General features: G+C 38.9%; 1 protein-coding gene across 2 annotated transcripts; it reads right to left on the reverse strand.

Annotated features, from left to right (window-relative positions):
- Nucleotides 17-20,573, reverse strand: LOC109831880 (ALBINO3-like protein 3, mitochondrial). 2 transcript variants are annotated; one of them, XM_020399347.1, is made up of 14 exons: nucleotides 19,992-20,573; nucleotides 19,815-19,921; nucleotides 11,189-11,316; nucleotides 10,395-10,466; nucleotides 5,046-5,147; nucleotides 3,705-3,764; nucleotides 3,446-3,511; nucleotides 2,950-2,997; nucleotides 2,414-2,608; nucleotides 2,279-2,334; nucleotides 2,053-2,170; nucleotides 1,874-1,945; nucleotides 1,052-1,161; nucleotides 17-449 (listed from the first exon to the last, which is right to left on the reverse strand). In XM_020399347.1, exons 1-14 carry the CDS (start codon nucleotides 20,489-20,491, stop codon nucleotides 341-343), a joined length of 1,743 nt encoding a protein of 580 aa, XP_020254936.1. In that variant the 5' UTR covers nucleotides 20,492-20,573; the 3' UTR covers nucleotides 17-340. The 2 variants fall into 2 exon arrangements, with proteins under 2 accessions (XP_020254936.1, XP_020254937.1); XM_020399348.1 differs by lacking the exons at nucleotides 19,815-19,921; nucleotides 19,992-20,573 and having other exon boundaries at nucleotides 10,395-10,447; nucleotides 11,189-11,290.

A 20,733-nucleotide genomic window follows, 5' to 3' on the forward strand; every position in this document is an offset into this window, starting at 1 on the left:
CGACGAGCTATCAATATGCATGATCTCTCCAAAATTGTCATTGTACGTTTTTTTCATACGCTTTTTCGTACATTTTTATTAGTACAGTACAGAAAATAGACCTCCAAACTTCAAAGGCCTGTGTGCATTATTACAGCAAGCGACAACATCTCTCTTAAATAATTATCATACAATTTTTCTATCAATGATCATAAATGCAAGTGAAACAAAACTGAAGGTTCGATCAGAGAAAACATCTTATGCACACCGATTGAACTCAAAATTTTCCATCACAAGCTGTCCTTCCAGGTATAAATAAAACCTCTCAACGGCAGAAGTAGATGAATTGTACTCTTTTTTCTTATCCCTCTTCACATTCTTTAAGGTATGCATTAACACCAGGATCATAAGTTGCTGCTATTTTCAAGTATTTGGCAGCTTCCAACTTCTCACCATCTCCGAAAAGGGTGCTGAGGAATAAATTAACCCAGTTCAGATTGCTAACTATCTAGTACAGAGAATTTGACAAATATTAAAGAGCTTCTTTCGATATTGGCCCCTTAAATATTTAATTTTTAGAAATTAGCCCTCATGTCATGGGAATTGCTATATACTCCCTCAAATCTTATTAGTTATTTCAAATTAGTCCCCGTAGTAAGATATCTTTTGATTTGGGGGAAATAAATTCCATATAATTTAACTCTTTGTTATACCCCTCTGTTTTAGTTATTCCACAACCCAAAAATATTTCTTTAAATGTTTGAACCCCAGAACAGATTTTCCAAACTTGCCCAACCTTGTTTCTTTAAACCCATTTCTTTACACTTCTAGGGTTTTTTTTAGGAGAACTAATTTATGGTAGACAAGTAATTCCTTGTCTGTGTTTAACTGCTTCAACTTGAGTTAGCGATTAGACGGACAACTAAAAGAGAGCTCCATTTGAAACAACTAATAAAATTTGAGTGACTAGCAATTTTAGTGATTTGATGGACTAATTTCAAAAAATTAAATATTCAAGGGACCAATATCAGAAAGAAAAAACGATTCCCAAAGACTTTGAAACTAGTCTCACCTTCCTAGCATCACCAAACCTTTGTAGTACATTGCTTTGTCCATAGGAGCATCTGGAACCTTCAGATCAGCAATTCTTTTCAAGTGCTCTATCCCCTCTGGTTTCCTTCCCTGCTTAAATGCAGTTTGTTAATCTATATATAATAACTGTTGCAATATTTCTCGATCGATAAATTTATGCAGGAACTCTAACTTCTTACTGGCTGAATGAAACAAGAAAAGAATAATTTGACTTAAAAAAGTTAGATACAATTTGATCAAACTAATCCAAGATTCACCAGAGAAAATGGAAAGCATGACATCACTATAAAGCTGGGTATTAATAGCTGCAGTCAAACGGTAATGTCATCATGTTATGAGGACTTAACATGTAAATTGTGTCACCTTCAGTTGGCGGATCTAGAAATTTTTTTCCTTGGGGTGGCGGACAACAAGTGACTATTTACCTAAAAATAAAACATAATATAATAAAACTATATAATGTACTGAGAATGCCCTTAGTACACTGTTTATTGGAATTTTAATTACTTTACAATTTGAATTGTTACTAATTAATCCAGTGATTTTAAATTTCTTCGGCTTTGGGTGCAATTTTTAAAGTTCTTTTGTTTGGCGATTTTACTTGAATTTTCATGCAAATATATACATGTCTAGGGGTGTAACTGCACTCCTAGACTGTTAATTGATCCGCCCCTTGTCTTCTTTATGGCAAAAAGGAAGTCATGTGAATAATTGTACTCCAATAACACTCATTACATTATGTTTATATACTACAGCACAAAGTTTACACATTGTATTTGATCAATTGACCTTGTTGATTTACCTGCCATATACGTGAAACACCAGCACCAAAAGTTGCAAGAACCAGCAGAGTATTCTCTTCCTCAAGTTGAATCTGTATACCCACAGGAGTTGAGACATTGGAACTCGTGATAAATTTTAAGTGAGTAAAAAAAACTCCCAGTTTGCTTTTCTTTATGCTTTAGTGAAAAGTATACGAACCTTTGAAATTGCACGTTCAAAACATTCAGCTGCTTCTTCAAATGACTTTCTAGAGCACAGAATCTGTCCCATGGCAACCAAAGCTCTTACCAGCTCAGGGTCTTTCTCGATTGCTATCCTGCTCCAAAGACCTTGTTAGGTTTTTGTTCTTGTGCAGTCAATCCAGATCAGAAAGCGAAAACAGATACGAAATGGCTCTACATAAGGACTGATAGCGGTTTGTCACCTTAATAAAGGAAGAGCTTTATCTTGATGGCCTGCAGCTAAATATTCAAGAGAGACCTACAAAAAATTTCTAAACATGAGAAGGTAAGGTCGTGGTACAAGCACAAAATTGATACATAAACAATGAAATACTTACATCAAGCAACTTCTCAGGAGACACAGTTTCTGCTGGAATATCGCGCTGCAAAATATTGCTTTCTGCAGGAACAACGTGCTCCAAAATATTGCCATTCTCAAGCATAACATCTTTGGCTGGTATCCTTTTCTTTAGGATTCTTTCAGGGGCCAATCCCAACTTATTGCGAATGTATGGATTTTTTAGAGATAATTGCTGCAGGATTTGTTGCTTAGTATAGTGAGAAAAGGTATCAAGAATATTGCCGTCGTTGGATATGCTAAAAGAAAAAGATGCAATGATAAATGGAGATAATTATTGGAATCTCTCTCGCAAAAGTTTTTATTTTTTTAACTACGGCAGTAATGTGACAAAACCACACGAAACAAAATTAAGTAGATATGTACTCAACATCAGGATATCGGGTTTTAGATAGATACATGACAACATCCTGACAAATATGTATGGTGAGTTGCACATATAAGCATTTTAACTGTCCCTTCACTGCATTTTGGGTGCCAGAAGGTAAAAAATCTAGTAAGAGAGATGAGACTCACCTGAATAAGGGTGAACGAATTGTTAGTTGCCCAGTAGATTAGGCTTCCCTGGAAAAGTAAGAAATATTGTGCTAAGGACATTTGTTAACTATAATAAATAAACTACCTCAGCAAGTACAGAAGTCAACTAAAGCCAAAGCTATAATCTGGTAGCCTTCCTACATAAGTTTAATGGTCTTGGTGAATCTTAATGAAATATACACTCTTAATTTCTCAGCAGGGAATTTTAAAATTTCCTCCCTCGCTTGTAGTTAAATTTGACACTTCGATTTTGTGCCATTGAGTCTCAAAATTGAGAGAGTTTAATCCAGAAACAGAGAGTTGGTTGTCAAATATGTTTATCTTCAGAAACAGTATCTCAAATGGCATAGCGTACGTTCCTGATAGGCAATATCGCATCTATGGACATATGCACCTCGACTAGTTAAAACTGAACACAATTGATAAGGAAAAAAATGATATGGAAAATGTTGTTTGAGATGAATAAACAACATACCTGGGGAATATAAAATCCAATAACACATAATGGGATAGCCAGGATGTCCAGATATAACTTGTAATACTGTCAAAGAAATTGAATACCATTGCTCAAAATTTAATGTAACCTTGTAAACCTTCCCCATCAGAAATCTCAAAGTAATGTACATATTAGTAGATGATTTTGCTAGTTTAATACAATAACAGTTCATCCGCTAACAGTAACATTTCCAAGAAAAACATCATGAATAAATGTAATGATAAAGGGAGTAACTCACCTTCGCCAATAAGCCAAGAATTCCGGGCAACGCCGCAGCTTTAATATTTTGAAAAGAAATCTAAAGAAAAAGAAATGCATTGTAAGTTTCCCTATTCGTTATCCATCTGCAATGTAAAACAAAAGAGTAAAAAATCATAAAGTTACGGGAGAAAATGATTACACGCTGAGAAAATAAAGATGGAGAAAATAATGTTCACACATATACCATGATCTTATGCAATGTATATGTCCACATGTATAATTAATCATGTAGACACCTATAAACTCCAAAACTTGAAACCTTTCTCGTCTCTTTGGATCATTATTGACTCTGATAAGAATGATTCTCTATAGCATTCATATTTTATTTAATGCAGCATGGTGCATAGAGAATGTTCAGCAAGATATCAGACATCTTAAAGCAAAATATCATGTTCCTTAGAATTCTTATTATTTTTCTTTAAGTAGATTGCATTCATGTATATCCTAATCCATAATCTAATGAATTATACCAAATGTGTTTCAGGGTGAATTCATACCAAAGTGCAATATCAGTTGCAGACTAAATGCTGTTACAGCATTGATAATTCTATTGGTGTGATAAAGTGCACATTACAAGTTAAATCTTTGACATGTCACAAATATTTAGGAAGTATCATAAGCAAATATGATCAAAGATCCTAAAAAGTCAGTTTAAGAGATCAGCTTTCAAGCCCATCGTAATAAAATCAACACAAGGACTAAATAAGAAGCCAACAAAGGAGAAGAGAGAACCCCACACACACACACAACACACACTAAGGAGAAGAGAGAACCTTTGACATGTCACAAATATTTAGGAAGTATCATAAGCACATATCATCTAAAATCCCAAAAAGTCACTTAAGAGACCAGCTGTCAAGCCCATCGTAATAAACACAAGGACTAAATACGAAGCCAACAAAGGAGAAAAGAGAAACACACGTGCGCATGCATGCGGGCACAAATTTGTTGTTTGGCCTTAAATCCAACTTTATGGAAAAAAAACTATTTATTCTGTATTCTTTGTCATGATCCATGGTACCTACTCAATGTTTACCTAAAGTTTAAATGGGACTGAAAGTAAAGGAGTTATATGCTTGATACAAACAAGTTCAGCCCTTCAACTTATTAAACAGATAAATCTGGAAATAGAAATGTACCAAGTATTGCTGGCGCAAATGAAAGTTAATATAATATAGGACAGAAACACATTCCAGCATTCCGTGTGCCAAAATAATTTAGAATATTTTAAATTTTTAGACTCAATTTTTACGAATGTGTAATATGTAAAGTAATATGTAAAAGTATAGAGCAATAAAAGAGTGAAATGCCCAAATACCTGAACATTGACATAATGCAGACCTGCAATCAAGAGAGGGAAAGTAGGACTCAGAAGACCTTGAGGAAAAGCAGTCAGATCTTGGAACCACAGAGTGCCACCCTGTAGAAAGTAGAAACATAGCAACTTGATGTGCAAATAAGTGGAGAGGATAGAGAAAATGAGAGAAACTGTAAAGTGGAAAGGTGAAGCTCCCAAACATGAGTACCAGGAAAAAACAATAAATGCAAACAGAAAACGTCGACACAATATAGGTTAAATTCATAAGTTAACAACATAAATTCTGCAATCTGGAAAATTGTTAAACTATAACATGAAGATTTGCCACATGATTTATACTTGAAAATGTAAGTTCGCATTTTATGAGCAGAATTACTGTCATACTTCTCCACTACTAATTATCAATTTCAAATCATTTATGTTAATTTTGCATTTTATAAGCAGTACTGTAGTCCTGTTGATTATCAGTGGTACTTACCACAGCAAATCCAATTCCCAATAAATTTTCTATATTTTACGCTTCTAATTGTGGTCCTTGTTCATTTCTTCTCAGAGATTGATGGATTAAAATCCGGAGGAGTTACTTTGAGCTTTATTGCTCCTGTAACAAAAGAAGATATACAGATTATCAAATCCCAAAATTTGATAAGCCGTCAAATTAGGTTATATTCAATCTGCCTTGCATTACTTAGGTTTAGAAAGGCCTTTCCGAGCCTACAATATTCAAACATGCATATAAGTCTAGATCCTTGACATTATTTGCTGCAGAATGTCCCATGTACCCTTAGGCTTAAACATCTTTCCACAAATGGACACAATGATAATCTTTGGGACAAGATGCCTAATAGCTTATGGGCCGGAATATTTTATTTCTTAACATATTGCAATCAATTGCAGGACACAAGTTGATCCATGTCTTGACAATAATACGTAGTGTAGACAGATTAGAGATTGCATCAGTATACCTGTCCCAATCTCATGTGTTATGTTTTAATTTATGAACAAACTACTTGCAATATCTTTACCATCACCATTTGAAGGGAATCTGGTAACTAATGCCAGCGTATAAACAACTTTTCGGTTTCCCATTGTCCCGGAATGAAAAGTGTATTCCCACCGTATCATTTTAACAAAAAAAAAATTCCAATTGGTTTTACCCTTTCCTTACACCTTCTTTTTCTAACTATGCTGTGTGAAAACTCTACCTTCTAGTGGGAGAAAGACATTGATCAGAAAACATTATATTACATAAAATGATAGCCTTACAGAAGTAGCACGACACTTAAACATGATGTAGATCAATAACAAATTTCAATAACATCAAATTCTTTAAAGAAGATATAAGGAATATTTACTTTGTTGAAGTGTATGGCCGTTAGAAACAGTCACCTTCTGCACCTCACGCAGGGAATCTTAAGGAAACAAAGCCCAAGGTTCTAAACAGAACATGCTAGTAGATAGCGATTGGCTATATATCCATAATATAAGGCACTATCATTAAAACCCAGACCATTGATGTAATATCCCGAATTTTCACTTGATTATAAGTATTATATTTTACAATTTCTTTAGTAATTATACAAACTATTTGTATAGTTATATTAATTATGAATATTAGATTACAAAGGACCTTTATGCAATAAGAAAGTTATCTAATATAATTATGTTGGGGGTTATTGGAAATTGATGTTGGTTAAGGGGCTTGGTGCAAATGGAAATTTGTTAAGGGGTTTAAGGTAAATGGAAACGCTAATAAAGGAAAGGAATGAAACCCTAAACATCATTCTTTCATAAGCCGCAGCTAGAAGAAAGCAAAAAGAGAAAATCAAAGAGAGAAGGAAGAACCGGCAAAAGATAAGCTTATTTTATTAGAGTTTATCAAAATCGGAAAAAGTGATCACTCCAACTATTTCGTTTTCACCTCTATGCTCTTGAGCGTTCTTCTCTCGGGATCTTGGCAACCTTTTCCGCTTCAATTGGGTAAATACCTTATCCATCAACAGAGTATATGTTTGTTTTCTGTATAATGATAGTTAATAATAGTTTTGGTTGCGCCCTTGAGCTATGATCTAAAACTATATTAGAACAAGTGGATGCAAATTGTAGTTGAAACAATCACATGACATAAGCAACAATGCATGGTGTGGAAGGAGAAGAAATTATAGGGATCCATCAAATAAATGTAATATTTATTAAATAAGCAACTAAATAGTCAATGTCAATGAGATCTTTAAGCTTTTGTAAACCTGATATAAGAGATATGAGTATAAACAAAAGAGAACAGTCATCAAGTATTAGAAAGCAAGCATTTAAATGTCGGATGTCGGGTCCATGTCGAACGGCTAAAATTCATGTCGGAAAGTGGAAATCTGGGATATGTCGGGGGACATTAAAAAAATATCGGATTGTCATATCAGATGGTGTGCATATGTGTAATATAAATATCATAAAAAAAAATATAAACATACTTAATAAATTATCTTATCTAAACATATAAAAAACTAAATAATTTATGATGCTTGGAGTTGATATTGAAGGAAAGAGGTGAGAAAAGAGGACTTCAATATTGGCGGTTAAGAAGACAGAAGATCGCCCGATATTGATGTCGAATGAATAGCTTGAAGAAGAGACCGATGAGATGTCGAAGGAGAGAGAGGATGAGAGACAAAAATTGCTTCGGTCTTTTTCTCCATTTCCCTTAACTTATCGGTTTTTGTTTTAGAAGTAATATTAAGACAATCAAGAATTTAAACTCAAACCTGATTAGATAAACATAACCAAAAAATAAAAAAAATTAGATAATTTTTCAAACTGAAAAATCGGTCAACATACCCAACATTGCCCCCCCGACATATTCGCCCGACATATCCGACATGTCCCTCGATATGTCCGACATGAACCCTGAAAACGTAATATGCATTGAAAAACTTCATATCGTGTCAGTTAGCCCCTAAATCCGACATTTATAACACTGATACAAAGGTGAGTCAAAGTTTAGTGTAGTTTAAGATATTAATTATTTATTCTTAGTAAGTGTATGATCATGGGATGTTAGATATTGATGGTTCTTAATGTTTATTCTTTAGGGGTTTCAAGTGACTTCGAAGAGGCATTGAGTGGTATTTCGATTGTCTTTCGCATTTGTGGTAAGTGGTGAATTTATGCATTTTGCGCTGCGTATTTTTCGTAAAAATTATGTTGAGTATATGCGAATTTGTTCCCGATGGTTTGTCTTTTTGTGTGATTTATTCGCATATTTTTGTTGATTGGACCTGATGCACATGGATAGTTTGGTATAAGTGTATGTTTATTTCTTTGTTGACAATCATGTCTTTTCATATAGAAGTAAGTTGAGATGCATATGTGATTGTTTAATTTCACTATTGGTTGGCCTTTGGTAATTCTTTATAAAGTATTTGGTTATATGAACTTTGTTCATTTTTCTTAGAGTATATGCATCTGAAGTCAATATATCAGTATATGTCGGAGATAAGTAAGTCATCTTAACAGGGCTCAATGTGCCTCTATGAGGTTTTTATTTTAGCGCTAAGAGTCAAATTTGGGTCTCACCATTTTCGGAACCACGGACTTAATAATTGTGGGGTTTACCGAGTCAACTAGAGTACCTCAATGAGATGTGACCTACTTATTCTCCATCTCATAAAAATTTTATTTTAAAGATATTGTATTAAGTTTGTAAGCTCATTGATGATTTTTTTATTATTTTAATATTTTGCTTATCAAGTCAAAGTATTCTAGTTTTTGCAAACTAGTGTTTAATGTATAAATTTATCCATTTATTGAGTTGTAAAATTATTTTGTATTCATTCTTTTCAGAGACTCAGGATTAGGTGGAATTGATGATTTTCAAATTCTTTGAGGGAAGCAATGAATAAAAATTTGTAGATTGTTATTTTCTTCTAGGTCAAGGTTAAATAAAGTCTTTGATGTTTAATTGGTATTTGAAAGTGTTGTAATAATGATATTTTCCCCTTTAGGATGAGTTTTATTTCAAGTTGAGGAATATTTGTTATCTCAAATTAATTGGATAAATATTGACTTTTGGATTATAGAGAATATTTGTTGTTGGTTTTAATTCAATGATGAGATTATTTTGGTGGTCTTTTGATGAATGTAGATTTTTAGAGGACTTTTCACAGATTCAATCCCACTCTAATATCCCTTCTAGGTTTGAAAATTAGGGTCGTGACAATTGTTGAGTGATAACAATTCAATAGGAGAATTGGATTCCTGAAACAATAAATAATTAAAGCACTGCTTCGATGTAGGATTTGTATTTTGGATTTATGACAATGTCAAAGATTTTAGAAATCTTCAATTATTCAAAATTTTAATTTCATGTTTGTTTTATAGGATAGTGGATTGAAAAATTAGTTTTGATTAAAGAATTTTAAAATTGCTTGTTTGTTCGTAGGAATAGTGTTAGAATTGGATAGTGTTGTACAAGTCTAATCAATAATTAAATAGATTTTTTCTATACTTTTGACGCTTTTTACAATTATTTGGTAATTGTTAAATAACGTGGGGCCCACTTTTCATAAAATCCAACCAAGATCGTAGCTATCAGCAGCGATTACTGACAACTGAAAAATCCGATGTAGACCTGTCACGTCAAGCCTAAATTCAAATCTAAAATTGGAGAACCAAACACCTTTTGCCTGTTGGGGATTTGATTACCTGACAAACTCAGACGTAGGCCCCCACCTTTTGGGTGTAATTCTTGCATAATCCCGCTAACCAAACAGCCCCTAACCAAAGAATGCATTTTTATGCGTCAGTTGGATTAAATCATAACCAAAATAGTAGTGACTATCCAATTTGTTCATTTCCTCTGAAACCTTTCCTTTATGTATTAAGACTGGTTTTGGGGGTCCAATTATTGTTTAGGACCCTAAACACAGACAATAAATAGGGTAGATGGTTGACAAAGCAGAAGGCTCTTTTCAGTCAAACACAACAGAAGATACAATCACCAGACAGTCACTAGATTGATTGAGTTCACAAAGCTGAAGCTAAATTCTGACTATCCATATGTAGTATTGAGTTCATTATCATTAACCAAAAAAAGCATGAGAACAAAGTGGCAAGATTTGAAAAGAACAAAAAGATCTCCATAAAGCAATTAAAACAAAAGGTTAAGCATTCCCAAGTCGATGCTAAGTGTCTGATCGAAACAAGATATGCAGCTTTTTTCCTGACAAGTTACAGCATACATTAGAAAGGAGTGTATTAAATTCAAGTTGAATTGAGGCTCATGGTATGGAAAATATATGCATGTACTGAAACTATGTACAAAATTTGAGGTGCTGAAACTACGTACGCACTTACACTATCTAACCCTGGGTGATGGTCCAGGCACATCCTCCGAATGCTAGTCATCCCTAACAAAAAGCATGGAAACTGAAAAACAATAAGATAACACAAAAGCAACATCACTAAAAAAGCTAATAAAGTTGTCTTAATGTTAAGAAAGAATGCAATTTTCAAAATTATTCCATTATTGAAATTGAAATAGATTTGTAACGAGATGAAATCACTAAGCAATTTTCAGACACGTCAAATATTAAATGAGTCAAAAAAAAAGATGCATGTCAAAGTACAAGGGAAGAGATTTTTGTCAAAAATGTATACAGTCACACAAAAACAAAACAATGATGTGATGGCAAAACATGGCAGTGTCCGTTAGTATTCTCCATTAAATATGAAGCTATATTCTGGGTGATAATATAGCACAGCAGCTTAGCAACTTCCTTTTGTTGATAAGCTGAAGATCGATTGACCAATAGATCATGGTGGAACTTTAGCAGCAGGAGCAACGAAAGCAATACTAGAAAAATATTGTAAATAGCTCTGACAGATATAACCTCATTAAGAAATAAAGAGAGCCCATCACATCCAGAGTGACAGTCTCAGAATCATCCAGGATGACCATATGTTCCAGTTCTAGAGAGCCCTCTATAGAAAACAACAATACTGGTGTCACCGTATGTTCGAGTTGCTGTGGTTTGGGTTTCATTATTAGAGAAGAACTGAATTTTGGACTTAATCATAATGTGCAAAGAATTCAGTTCATCAGTTGCAACTAACCGTCAGTAAAAAATGCTACTAACAAATTAACTTACCTGGACGGTAAAGAATGCAAAACTCCACAAATATGACGGGCAACCAAGTTCTCGTCTTCGTTTTTGGAAGAGTGAATATTGTTCTCGGTAGCTTCTTCCTGATAGAGGTGGTGGCAGTGGAGGAGGCACTTAAGAACATACATGTCAAACCAAAAAAACATTTTCCAATGAACAAGAAAGGTAAAGATGAAATAACAATACTTAATCGAAATTTCCTTTATTTAGGATTAAAGTTATATTATTATTCCAATATTCTGCATCACGAATAAAGTAGGCAAGAGCTCATACCAGATAAATCAGAATCATCATCAACCATATGTGAATAAAAGCCAAAACCAGCTCTACCTCTATTGCACTAAACTAGTAACATTATGAGATGCAATAACAGTTGTTCTGCAAAGTGTAATACATTGTTGAAACATGTACACTAACTATCCCTGCAATTGGCTATGCATTATATGAGTCAATATGACTTATTTAAACAGTATACGAATACCTAATAGCAATATCCCAAAAATTAGACCTCAGGAGCATTAGGGATCATCTACCATCCTGATGATGTTATATTGGTGGCATTCACCAAAAAGTAGGCAATAGAGCAATAGAGAAGATGGTAAAAGAAGAATATATATCCATCAACTTTCTACAGATGATCATCGCCCAGTGTTGATGATGTTATCATGGTGGTATTCACCAAAAAGAAGTAGGCAATACAGCAATAGAGAAGATGGTAAAAGAATAATAGATATCTGTCAACTTTCTACAGTTCCGGTTCCACCAAGCAAACTAAAAGAGACTCAAAACCCTCAGGGAATGCTCATAACATGTTAGTCCTAAGTCATCTCAGAATTGGAAATTGAGACGTCATGATATCCTCAAAGCATTTGCAGTTAGCATTTACCACCTAGGTCTTACTTGGATTAGAGTTAACAGTACTTACTGTAGGCATCGAAAATTGCCTATAGGTCTCCACGAACAGCTCAGTGTTAAGAAATGACGATGAACGTCATAGGTCTCCACGAACAGCTCAGTGTTAAGAAATGACGATGAACGTCACCATCTGGTTCACAGAAGCTTGGTTGATGTCGGTGAACGCTTGAAGTAAACCGACGAACTACGTGAAACAACGGAACTTCGGAATGATGAAGATATGAACCGATCGGGAACATCGTATCGTTCACAAACGGTGAAATACCATTCGTATCTCATTTATTCCGCGGATGATTTAATCATTGGAGCTTATAGAACTCCCCGTCGGCTTTCCAACGCACTTTAAATCACTCAAATCCGAGTTCGGGCGAAGAATTTACAGCGGAAACAATCAAACAGGCATAACGAGAGTCTCAGGCTAAACTGAGACACCCGAAGTGTCTCGGTCAAGGCCGAGACACCCTTGGGTGTCTCGGCCCTGATTGAGACACCCAAGGGTGTCTCCAACTCAGATTCGTCCCGTGCCTATAAATACAAGCCCCGGAGCCTCATTTTTTGAGATCTGGAATTCTCGTGCCTCGGCGAAGCCCTGCCGGATTGAAGACTTAAAGTGCACAGATTTCAGAGTGGAGGAGGAGTTAGATCTGCAGCCCGGTTCGTTCCTTAGGATTATCCCGTTGCGGTAATCTTAAGAAGAGTGATTATCTCGCTTCGCAGAGATAAGAGCTACGGTTTCTCGATCCCTTTGCGGATAGACGAAGCTCTGCCTAATTTTTCAGCAATCAGATCTGATCGACAGTGGTCCACGGATAAACCCCGGCATAGGCAAAGATCCACGCAAGCAGAAGACCGATAAACGATCTCTGCGTTTGTTTGATAAAGTTGTAAACTTTTTATTTTCATTGTGTAAGGAGATCTTATAAAAAGATCAACTTTTTATTTCATTCGAGTTTATTGTAACGACTAAAGTTGTAATAGACCCAGGAGATCCGTCGGTCTCCAGAACTAAAGAACCAAGAAATCGATCTCCCTGTAGCCGATGCTACAGTCGTACCTTGCAACGGTCCGCCGGCATCCAATGAGACCAGATCTGCAGATCTGAACTCCTTCACGATTAAGGAGTCGACTGCTGAAGGCGCGCCAACTCTATCAAAGAGAGCACGTCAAAGGAAACGACAACGCCTCGCGCGCCAATTCGCCAAGGCTTTGGATCAGATGGATGGACTCCATTACCAAACAGATCTGGAACTCAGAAAACGCCAAGTGGCTAATCTGTCGCCACGACCAGCATCGGAATCCTCCTCTCGATCTCCAATTAACGAATGGGTTCATGTTAAAAGAACCCGCTCTACTCTCGAGGAGCGAATCCAGAAGCGCCGCGCCTTGCTTACGCATGCCCGGACCCTTATGCGAAAAGCATAGGAAATGCAAAAGGAAGAGGCAGTTAAGAGATCGCCGAGATCCAAACAAGTTTGGGTGCCAAAAGCCAAATCAGCGCCTAAGGCAAAAGCAGGCGACGTTGCTCTCCGGCCTTCGTCAACTCCAGACCCTGCTCCCGCACTTCCGGTGAAGCTCTATGACAACGTGGATCTCCCCAAAGCTAGAGTCCCATTGAAGGATCGCATCGGTTCTCTACCCGAGGATCAAGGAAAAGCGTCTGTTAAGGAAAGTTTGAGACCGTTAAAGGAGCTTCGAGCCAACATCCGGACTGGGGGTCGTACGCGACCTCCTAACAAATTAATTTCTACAACGGCCCGCTCGGAGGTGCGCGCAGAAAATCAGGAGCTCGTTAAGGTTTCATCCTCACAAAGGTGTGATTCCAAGCGTGTGACTCCTGTAGACGCCAACAAGGCGATGTTTACTCAGAGGAAAACGCGTCAAACAGAAGAATGCGTTATACCTGAGAATTTATGTAAACAGCCGATAGGTTGCTCTGACCGCAACGTCGATGAGTTGTACTATCGGGCTGGGGGTACGAATAAATCTCGAAAGAGAAGTACCCGAAAAACGGACTCTCACTGTCCGTGTATCAAAATTATCAGGGCAGTATTATCAGCATGTAGCTGCCCCAAGACCGCTCCGCAGAGGGTCTCGATATTTGAGAGGATCTCCAACGAAAAGGCTAAGTCCAATCAAAAGCGTCTCCGTAAGAAACGATCGGTCGTTCAAGGTGATGAACCCCCAAAGGTTACCATCAATATGGTTGACAAGGAAAAATCGATTCAACCTTCTAGCTCTGATCCGCTTGTATCGCATCGTCTAACCCGGTTACGATCAGGAACTATTAGACAAAGGGATTATCAGAGAATGCAGAGAGGGTTATCCTCGGATGATGAAGCATCGGATGCTAACTCGGCAATCGCTTCTGATAATACGGTATCCAGTCCGGGACAATCCCGAGCAAATAGCCAAAATCATTGAGGATGCTCTAGCCAAGCAGAAAGAGGCATTCAAGATTGAGATGAAAATGGCTATGCAGGAGATGAGACAAATGCACGACCAACAAATTCGAGCTTTGTCGAATCAGCTAGGTGAGTCCAACCATCGCAGCACTGCTAACCAAGCAGGTAGCGATTCAGATGTGGATGAACACAACGCTGGGAGTGATCCCACTAAGGATAATAATACTGGGGGTGGTCCCACCAAAGATGACAATGCTGGGGGTGGCCCCGTTATTCCTCTCAGGAATTGTCCAAAACAGGATATAGATAAGGACAAAAAGATGAAGGACCTCGAGAGCAAAATTAACGCTTTAATGTCTGCTCAAGAGGTAAAGAAGACCGACATTCCGTGTCCTTACCCAAAAGAGTGGGATTCGATCCCGTATCCGGCGAAGTTCAACCTACTTCAAGTCCCATTTGGGTATGATCTCCGGTAATGAAGCCTTGATGGTTCGGTCATTCGTTGGCATCCTTCGCGGGCCTGCTTTCGATTGGTACCGCTGTCTCAAGCCCGGAATCATCAACAGTTGGGAGGACCTGGAGAGCATGTTCCTCACTCATTTCTTCGATGATGACGCTGAAGTGTCGATCAGGACACTCTTCGATGAGAAACAAAAAGACGGAGAGTCGGTGGATACCTTCATCAAACGATTCCGCAATCAGGCAATGAACTGCAAGGATCCCGTCACGGAGGAATTCGTCTTGCAAACCTGTCATAACAACTTGTCCATTAATATCTTGAACGTTATGGGAGTAGAGCCGCTCAGTACCTGAAAAGAGTTAAAGGTGCGCGGCGAGCAGGCCGAACGCTTCCTCAGAAGGAGGAAGGTAGAAAGAAGCCAACCGATGACTTACCCTCTGAATCCGAATCTCGTTTCCCATGATGAAGGGAAAGCACCTACAACAGTTGTTGACGTTAATCAGACGTCACAACAGCAGCCCCGAAGACAGCAGAAGACTTCGGATTCGAGGCTTCAAAAAGAGTACTCAATCAAAGACGAAGACGTTCCAGCCATCTTCGAGACCCTTCTTGAAAATAACAAGATCAAGCTGCCACCCATCACAAATCAGGAGGAAGCTGACAATACTACGGATCCGAAGTACTGCGCGTACCACAGGAGGGTCCTTCATCCCACCAAGGCTTGCTTTACTTTAAAAAATAGCATTTAGACCTTGGTTGAAGCCGGCGTCATAACGCTGGGATAAGCCAAACGAGAACGGTAACACTCCGAAGAGTATACGAGTATAAACTGCTTCTCAAACACTCCGACAAGTATAAGAGTATAAACTGCTTCTTAACCCTCCGACCGGTATAAGAGGTTAAACTGCTCCCTGATACTCCAATTGGTATATGAGTCTAAACTATTTCCTACCGTTGACGGGAAGTTCCTGAAGAATTTTTATATGTAATATTCTTAAGGATAACCCGATCATGTAACCGAATGCAATGATAAACCCAGTTTCACGAAGAAGCTGGGGGTGGATGATTCATGTAACGGGAAGTTCCCGGAAGAATACTATATGTAATTTTCTTAGGGATAACCCGATCATTACAAATAAAGTGATAAACACTAAACCCACCGTGATTTCCAAACACTCTTTTGTTGAGACGAGATTCGATCACTTCATTAGATCAATCTTTCCTCACAAAATCCCCATTGATGTTTGAAAACTCACAGTCTTTCACCACAAAATCCCCCACCGATCAGACTAATTGACGGTGGGACCACCAAAATTCCTTCGGTTGAATCCACTCAAACACTCGTTACGTCTGTGCACTCAACACTCCCATTGTTAGAGTCTGGACATAATACTTAGTATTTTAATATCCTGATCATTGACAATCGTTAAACCCCTCCGCGTTAAGTATTTATTACTTAACACCAGGAACCCCCTCTGAGTGACTTGTACAAGTCAACACTCCCATTATAATTTGTACTCTCACTCCCACTTGGTCAAACCTTCCTACAGTTAGAACCACAACCAAAATCTCCTCTTGATTCCTCCAATGAACGAGAGATCCACAAATCGAGCGATCAGACATTCCTACAGTTAGGATCGTCTCAAACATCCCCCTCGGTCAAACCTTCCTACAGTTAGGGCCAAAATCAAAATCCCCTCTTGATTCCTCCAATGAACGAGAGGTCAACTTTCAAATCGAGTGATCAAACCTTCCTACAGTTAGGGTCATCTCAAACTCCCGCTTGGTCAAACCTTCCTACAGTTAGGACCAAAATCACAATTCACTCTCGATAAATGAGAAATTTATCTTCAGTTCGGTAATCAAACCTTCCGACAGTTAGGGTTATCCGAATCTTTTCGATTCTCGGAGTGGAGATCCCACTCCTAGTTTTACCTTTTCGGATTCTAGGGGTGGAGATCCCACCTCGAGTCTCCTTTCCAACTGGAGATAGAATATAAAATTCTCCCTCTTCGGTATTGGGAGATAGAATATAAAATTCTTCCTCTCCCATTTCGGGTTCGTCTTTGCCCCAAGAGAAGATACCACTTTTTCAACTCCTAAAAATCCGTACCTCACAGGTACGGGGAATTTTATCTCGAATCCTAAGAAGGGATAAGTCAACGCCTAATACGCGTTGCCGGTTAGTGCTTAACCGTAAAAAGAACAAAAGCTCACATATTCAATATTGTGGCAAGTTGTTATTAATAACACCAAAATCCGTGTTTCACACGCACGGGGAATTTTATCCTGAATCCTAAGTAGGGATAAGTCAACGCCTAACACGCGTTGCCGGTTTAGTCTTTCTCCGATTGAAGAAGACACCAGAATTCCAGTCTGGAAAATTTTATCCTGAAGCCTAAGTAGGGATACGTCAGCGTCTAACACACGTTGCCGGGTAGCCTATTCCCGTAACAATGGCGAAGCCTATGTATTCAACATCATAGCACAAAGTCTAAGAGAACTCACTCTCTTAGCACAGCGTTACAATCCACATACTAGCCCGACTCAAACGGTAGTCGGTACTCTTTTAGCTTAACGTCACATGCGGAACGGACTTAAACAATCTGCATGCTAGCCCGACTCAAACGGTAGTCGGTAAAGGCCCATCAAACCCGTTGATGGCTGAGGATTTGCCAAAAATTCTATAAATGCGAGTCATTGACGCACCAGCTCCATTAGTTGGTCTCGTGACTTGAGCATCCAACAACTTCAGGATAAGATCTATACATGCAGATGAATCAGCTTTAACAGTTGGTCGTGCAGCTCCGACATTTGGGATCACCATGCTCCAATACCTTAAGAGCTTAAACTGTGTATGCTCCAGCAAACGTACGAGTATAAACTGTGTCAACGTCAAGCGATCCGAAACCCTAGGTCAACGTCGGTCAACGCGTAACCCTAGGTCAACACCAGTCAACGCGTTGCGATCAAAAAGTCAACGTACGACGTTCGAAACCCTAGGGTCAATGCCGGTCAACGCATAACCCTAGATCAACGCCAGTCAACGCGTTGCGATCAAAAAGTCAACGTACGACGTTCAAAACCCTAAGATCAACGCCTGTCAACGCGTAACCCTAGGTTAACGCCAATCAACGCGTTGCGTGCAAAAAGTCAATGCTATTCAATATATCATGACAGAGATAGTCAGTTCAAAGTCAACTCGATGACACGAGCCAAACTCAACTCATCAGTTTTAGATTTAAGACTTCGACGACGGCCAGACGATAAACGCGACGTCGGAAGGATTTCAGCTATTCGTCAAAGCATCGAATAGACTGAAAATCGAAGGAGTCAAGAATCGAAGCTAACTACAGGTCCTTTACGCCGACTGAAGGCTGGACCAATCATATCCAAAGTATTTCAGCCTCTTCTATAAAAGAAACGAGTTTGGAACGCTTTGGAGGGGGTATCTGTAGGCATCAAAAATTACCTATAGGTCTCCACGAACAGCTCAGTGTTAAGAAATGACGATGAACGTTACCATCTGGTTCACAGAAGCTTGGTTGATGTCGGTGAACGCTTGAAGTAAACCGACGAACTACGTGAAACAACGGAACTTCGGAATGATGAAGATATGAACCGATCGGGAACCTCGTATCATTCACAAACGGTGAAATACCCTTCGTGTCTCATTTATTCCGCGGATGATTTAATCATTAGAGCTTATAGAACTCTCTGTCGGCTTTCCAACGCACTTTGAATCACTCAAATCCGAGTTCGAACGAAGAATTTACAGCGGAAACAATCAAACAGGCATAACGAGAGTCTCAGGCTAAACTGAGACACCCGAAGTGTCTCGGCCCAAGCCGAGACACCCTAGGGTGTCTCGGCCCTGATTGAGACACCCAAGGGTGTCTCCAACTCAGATTCGTCTCGTGCCTATAAATACAAGCCCCGGAGCCTCATTTTTTGAGATCTGAAATTCTCGTGCCTCGGCGAAGCCCTGCCGGATTGAAGACTTAAAGTGCACAGATTTCAGAGTGGAGGAGGAGTTAGATCTGCAGCCCGGTTCGTTCCTTAGGATTATCCCGTTGCGGTAATCTTAAGAAGAGTGATTATCTCGCTTCGCAGAGATAAGAGCTACGGTTTCTCGATCACTTTGCGGATAGACGAAGCTCTGCCCAATTTTTCAGCAATCAGATCTGATCGACGGTGGTCCACGGATAAACCCCGGCATAGGCAAAGATCCCACGCAAGCAGAAGACCGATAAACGATCTATGCGTTTGTTTGATAAAGTTGTAAACTTTTTATTTTCATTGTGTAAGGAGATCTTATAAAAAGATCAACTTTTTATTTCATTCGAGTTTATTGTAACGACTAAAGTTGTAATAGATTCGATAACAATGAAAACATCAACTTTCACCGCAAACACTTACACCAAAAAAAAATCTAAACTGCCCTTTCAAGAATCAAAACTTAATATGGGGTGTTAGTCCCAAATCATCTCAAACTTCGTGAGATGAAATTAAAATATTATTTCCAATATTTGTGATTACCATTTATAAACATGGTACTAGAATGCCACGTTCCCAAATCAAAGTTACAATGATAACTCGCACACCAAGTGACTTAAGAACTGTCAAATACCGTAATCATAAGGAATGCACATGAACATGCGTGAGAATAAGAATGCACATTACTATAAGTGAGAATAGAAAGATCAAGTAGAAGTGTAGAACCCATATGATCCCCTGGAGCACGAATTAGTTTCAAGTAATCAAAGGGAATCATTTATCAACAACAAACGCCCATGCCATGAAAACCGAAATTTTCAGACATGAAGTTGCTTACATTTTGGCATGAACTCCGCGAACTTGTCCATTTTCTTGAGCTGAAGAACAAGCCAAGGAAACAGACACGCCCTAAATGCCAAAGTCGACCCAGAGATCACCAACCACCTGTAATCACCTCAATATCATCAGAATTGCATTCTCTCAATCCACAAGATGGTCTTTTTTGAAAAATTACCATGGGATGCCGGTGAGATCATGAACTCCGTCCATCATCCAAATCAACGAATCCTGAAACGGGGAATACCAAGACCTATCCAGACTCGAGTCGCTGGGCACCTCGAGTCCACTATCGGATCCAGTAACCCAGCTCAGACCAGACCCCGTATCAGCGCTCTTTAGCTCGTCACCCTGGAGGACCTCCGAACCACCAAAACCTAACTCCGGCGGTTCCTTCACCGGTGAGGTATCGGATCCGCCGGTCGGACTGAACTCCGACGCGGTTTCGGATCCTGTATCGGGTTTCTGGGATCGGGACCAGGGGATCCAAGAGAAGGATCGGAATGGCGAGAGATTGCTAGGGTTTGGGTTTCTCGATGGTCGATGGCCGCCTAAGAGGACGGGAGAATGGAGAGGAGGGAGACGATTAGGGTTTTGAATGGCGAGAGCGGGGGAGAGAGGGCGGCGGCGGTTCCGGCGGAGGACGTGGCGGCGGAAGAGCTTGGCGGTGGGGCCCATGAGGACGGCGGCGAAGTTTCCCGCTAAGAAATTTGGGATGCTGGGAGTCGGTTTTTTGTAACCCGAGCTTTAAACGCGGGTACGATTGGCGTTCGGATCTCACCCGTTCCTCCGATAGGAAGTAAACAGCTATCAATTTCAAATCTGAAGCAGTGGGGCCCGCCCCCTGTTTACCTCTCTGCGAGTTGAGGGAACCGCGAGCCAAATAGCAAAGTTTAATCTGAATAGACACGACCCTAACG

This window comes from Asparagus officinalis, chromosome 2 (assembly GCF_001876935.1).
Source record: "Asparagus officinalis chromosome 2, Aspof.V1, whole genome shotgun sequence".
NCBI classification, from domain to species: Eukaryota; Viridiplantae; Streptophyta; class Magnoliopsida; order Asparagales; family Asparagaceae; genus Asparagus; species Asparagus officinalis.

Bases quoted from the DNA above. Each gene is read 5' to 3' on its own strand.
- LOC109831880 (XM_020399347.1), bottom strand. From the start codon at position 20,491: ATGGGCCCCACCGCCAAGCTCTTCCGCCGCCACGTCCTCCGCCGGAAC. The intron at 5,148-10,394 runs GTAAGTGCGTAC...TACTTTCTACAG, and splicing joins ATCACCCAGGGTTAGATAGT to GGTGGCACTCTGTGGTTCCA. The intron at 450-1,051 runs GTGAGACTAGTT...TTTATTCCTCAG, and splicing joins GGTTTGGTGATGCTAGGAAG to CACCCTTTTCGGAGATGGTG.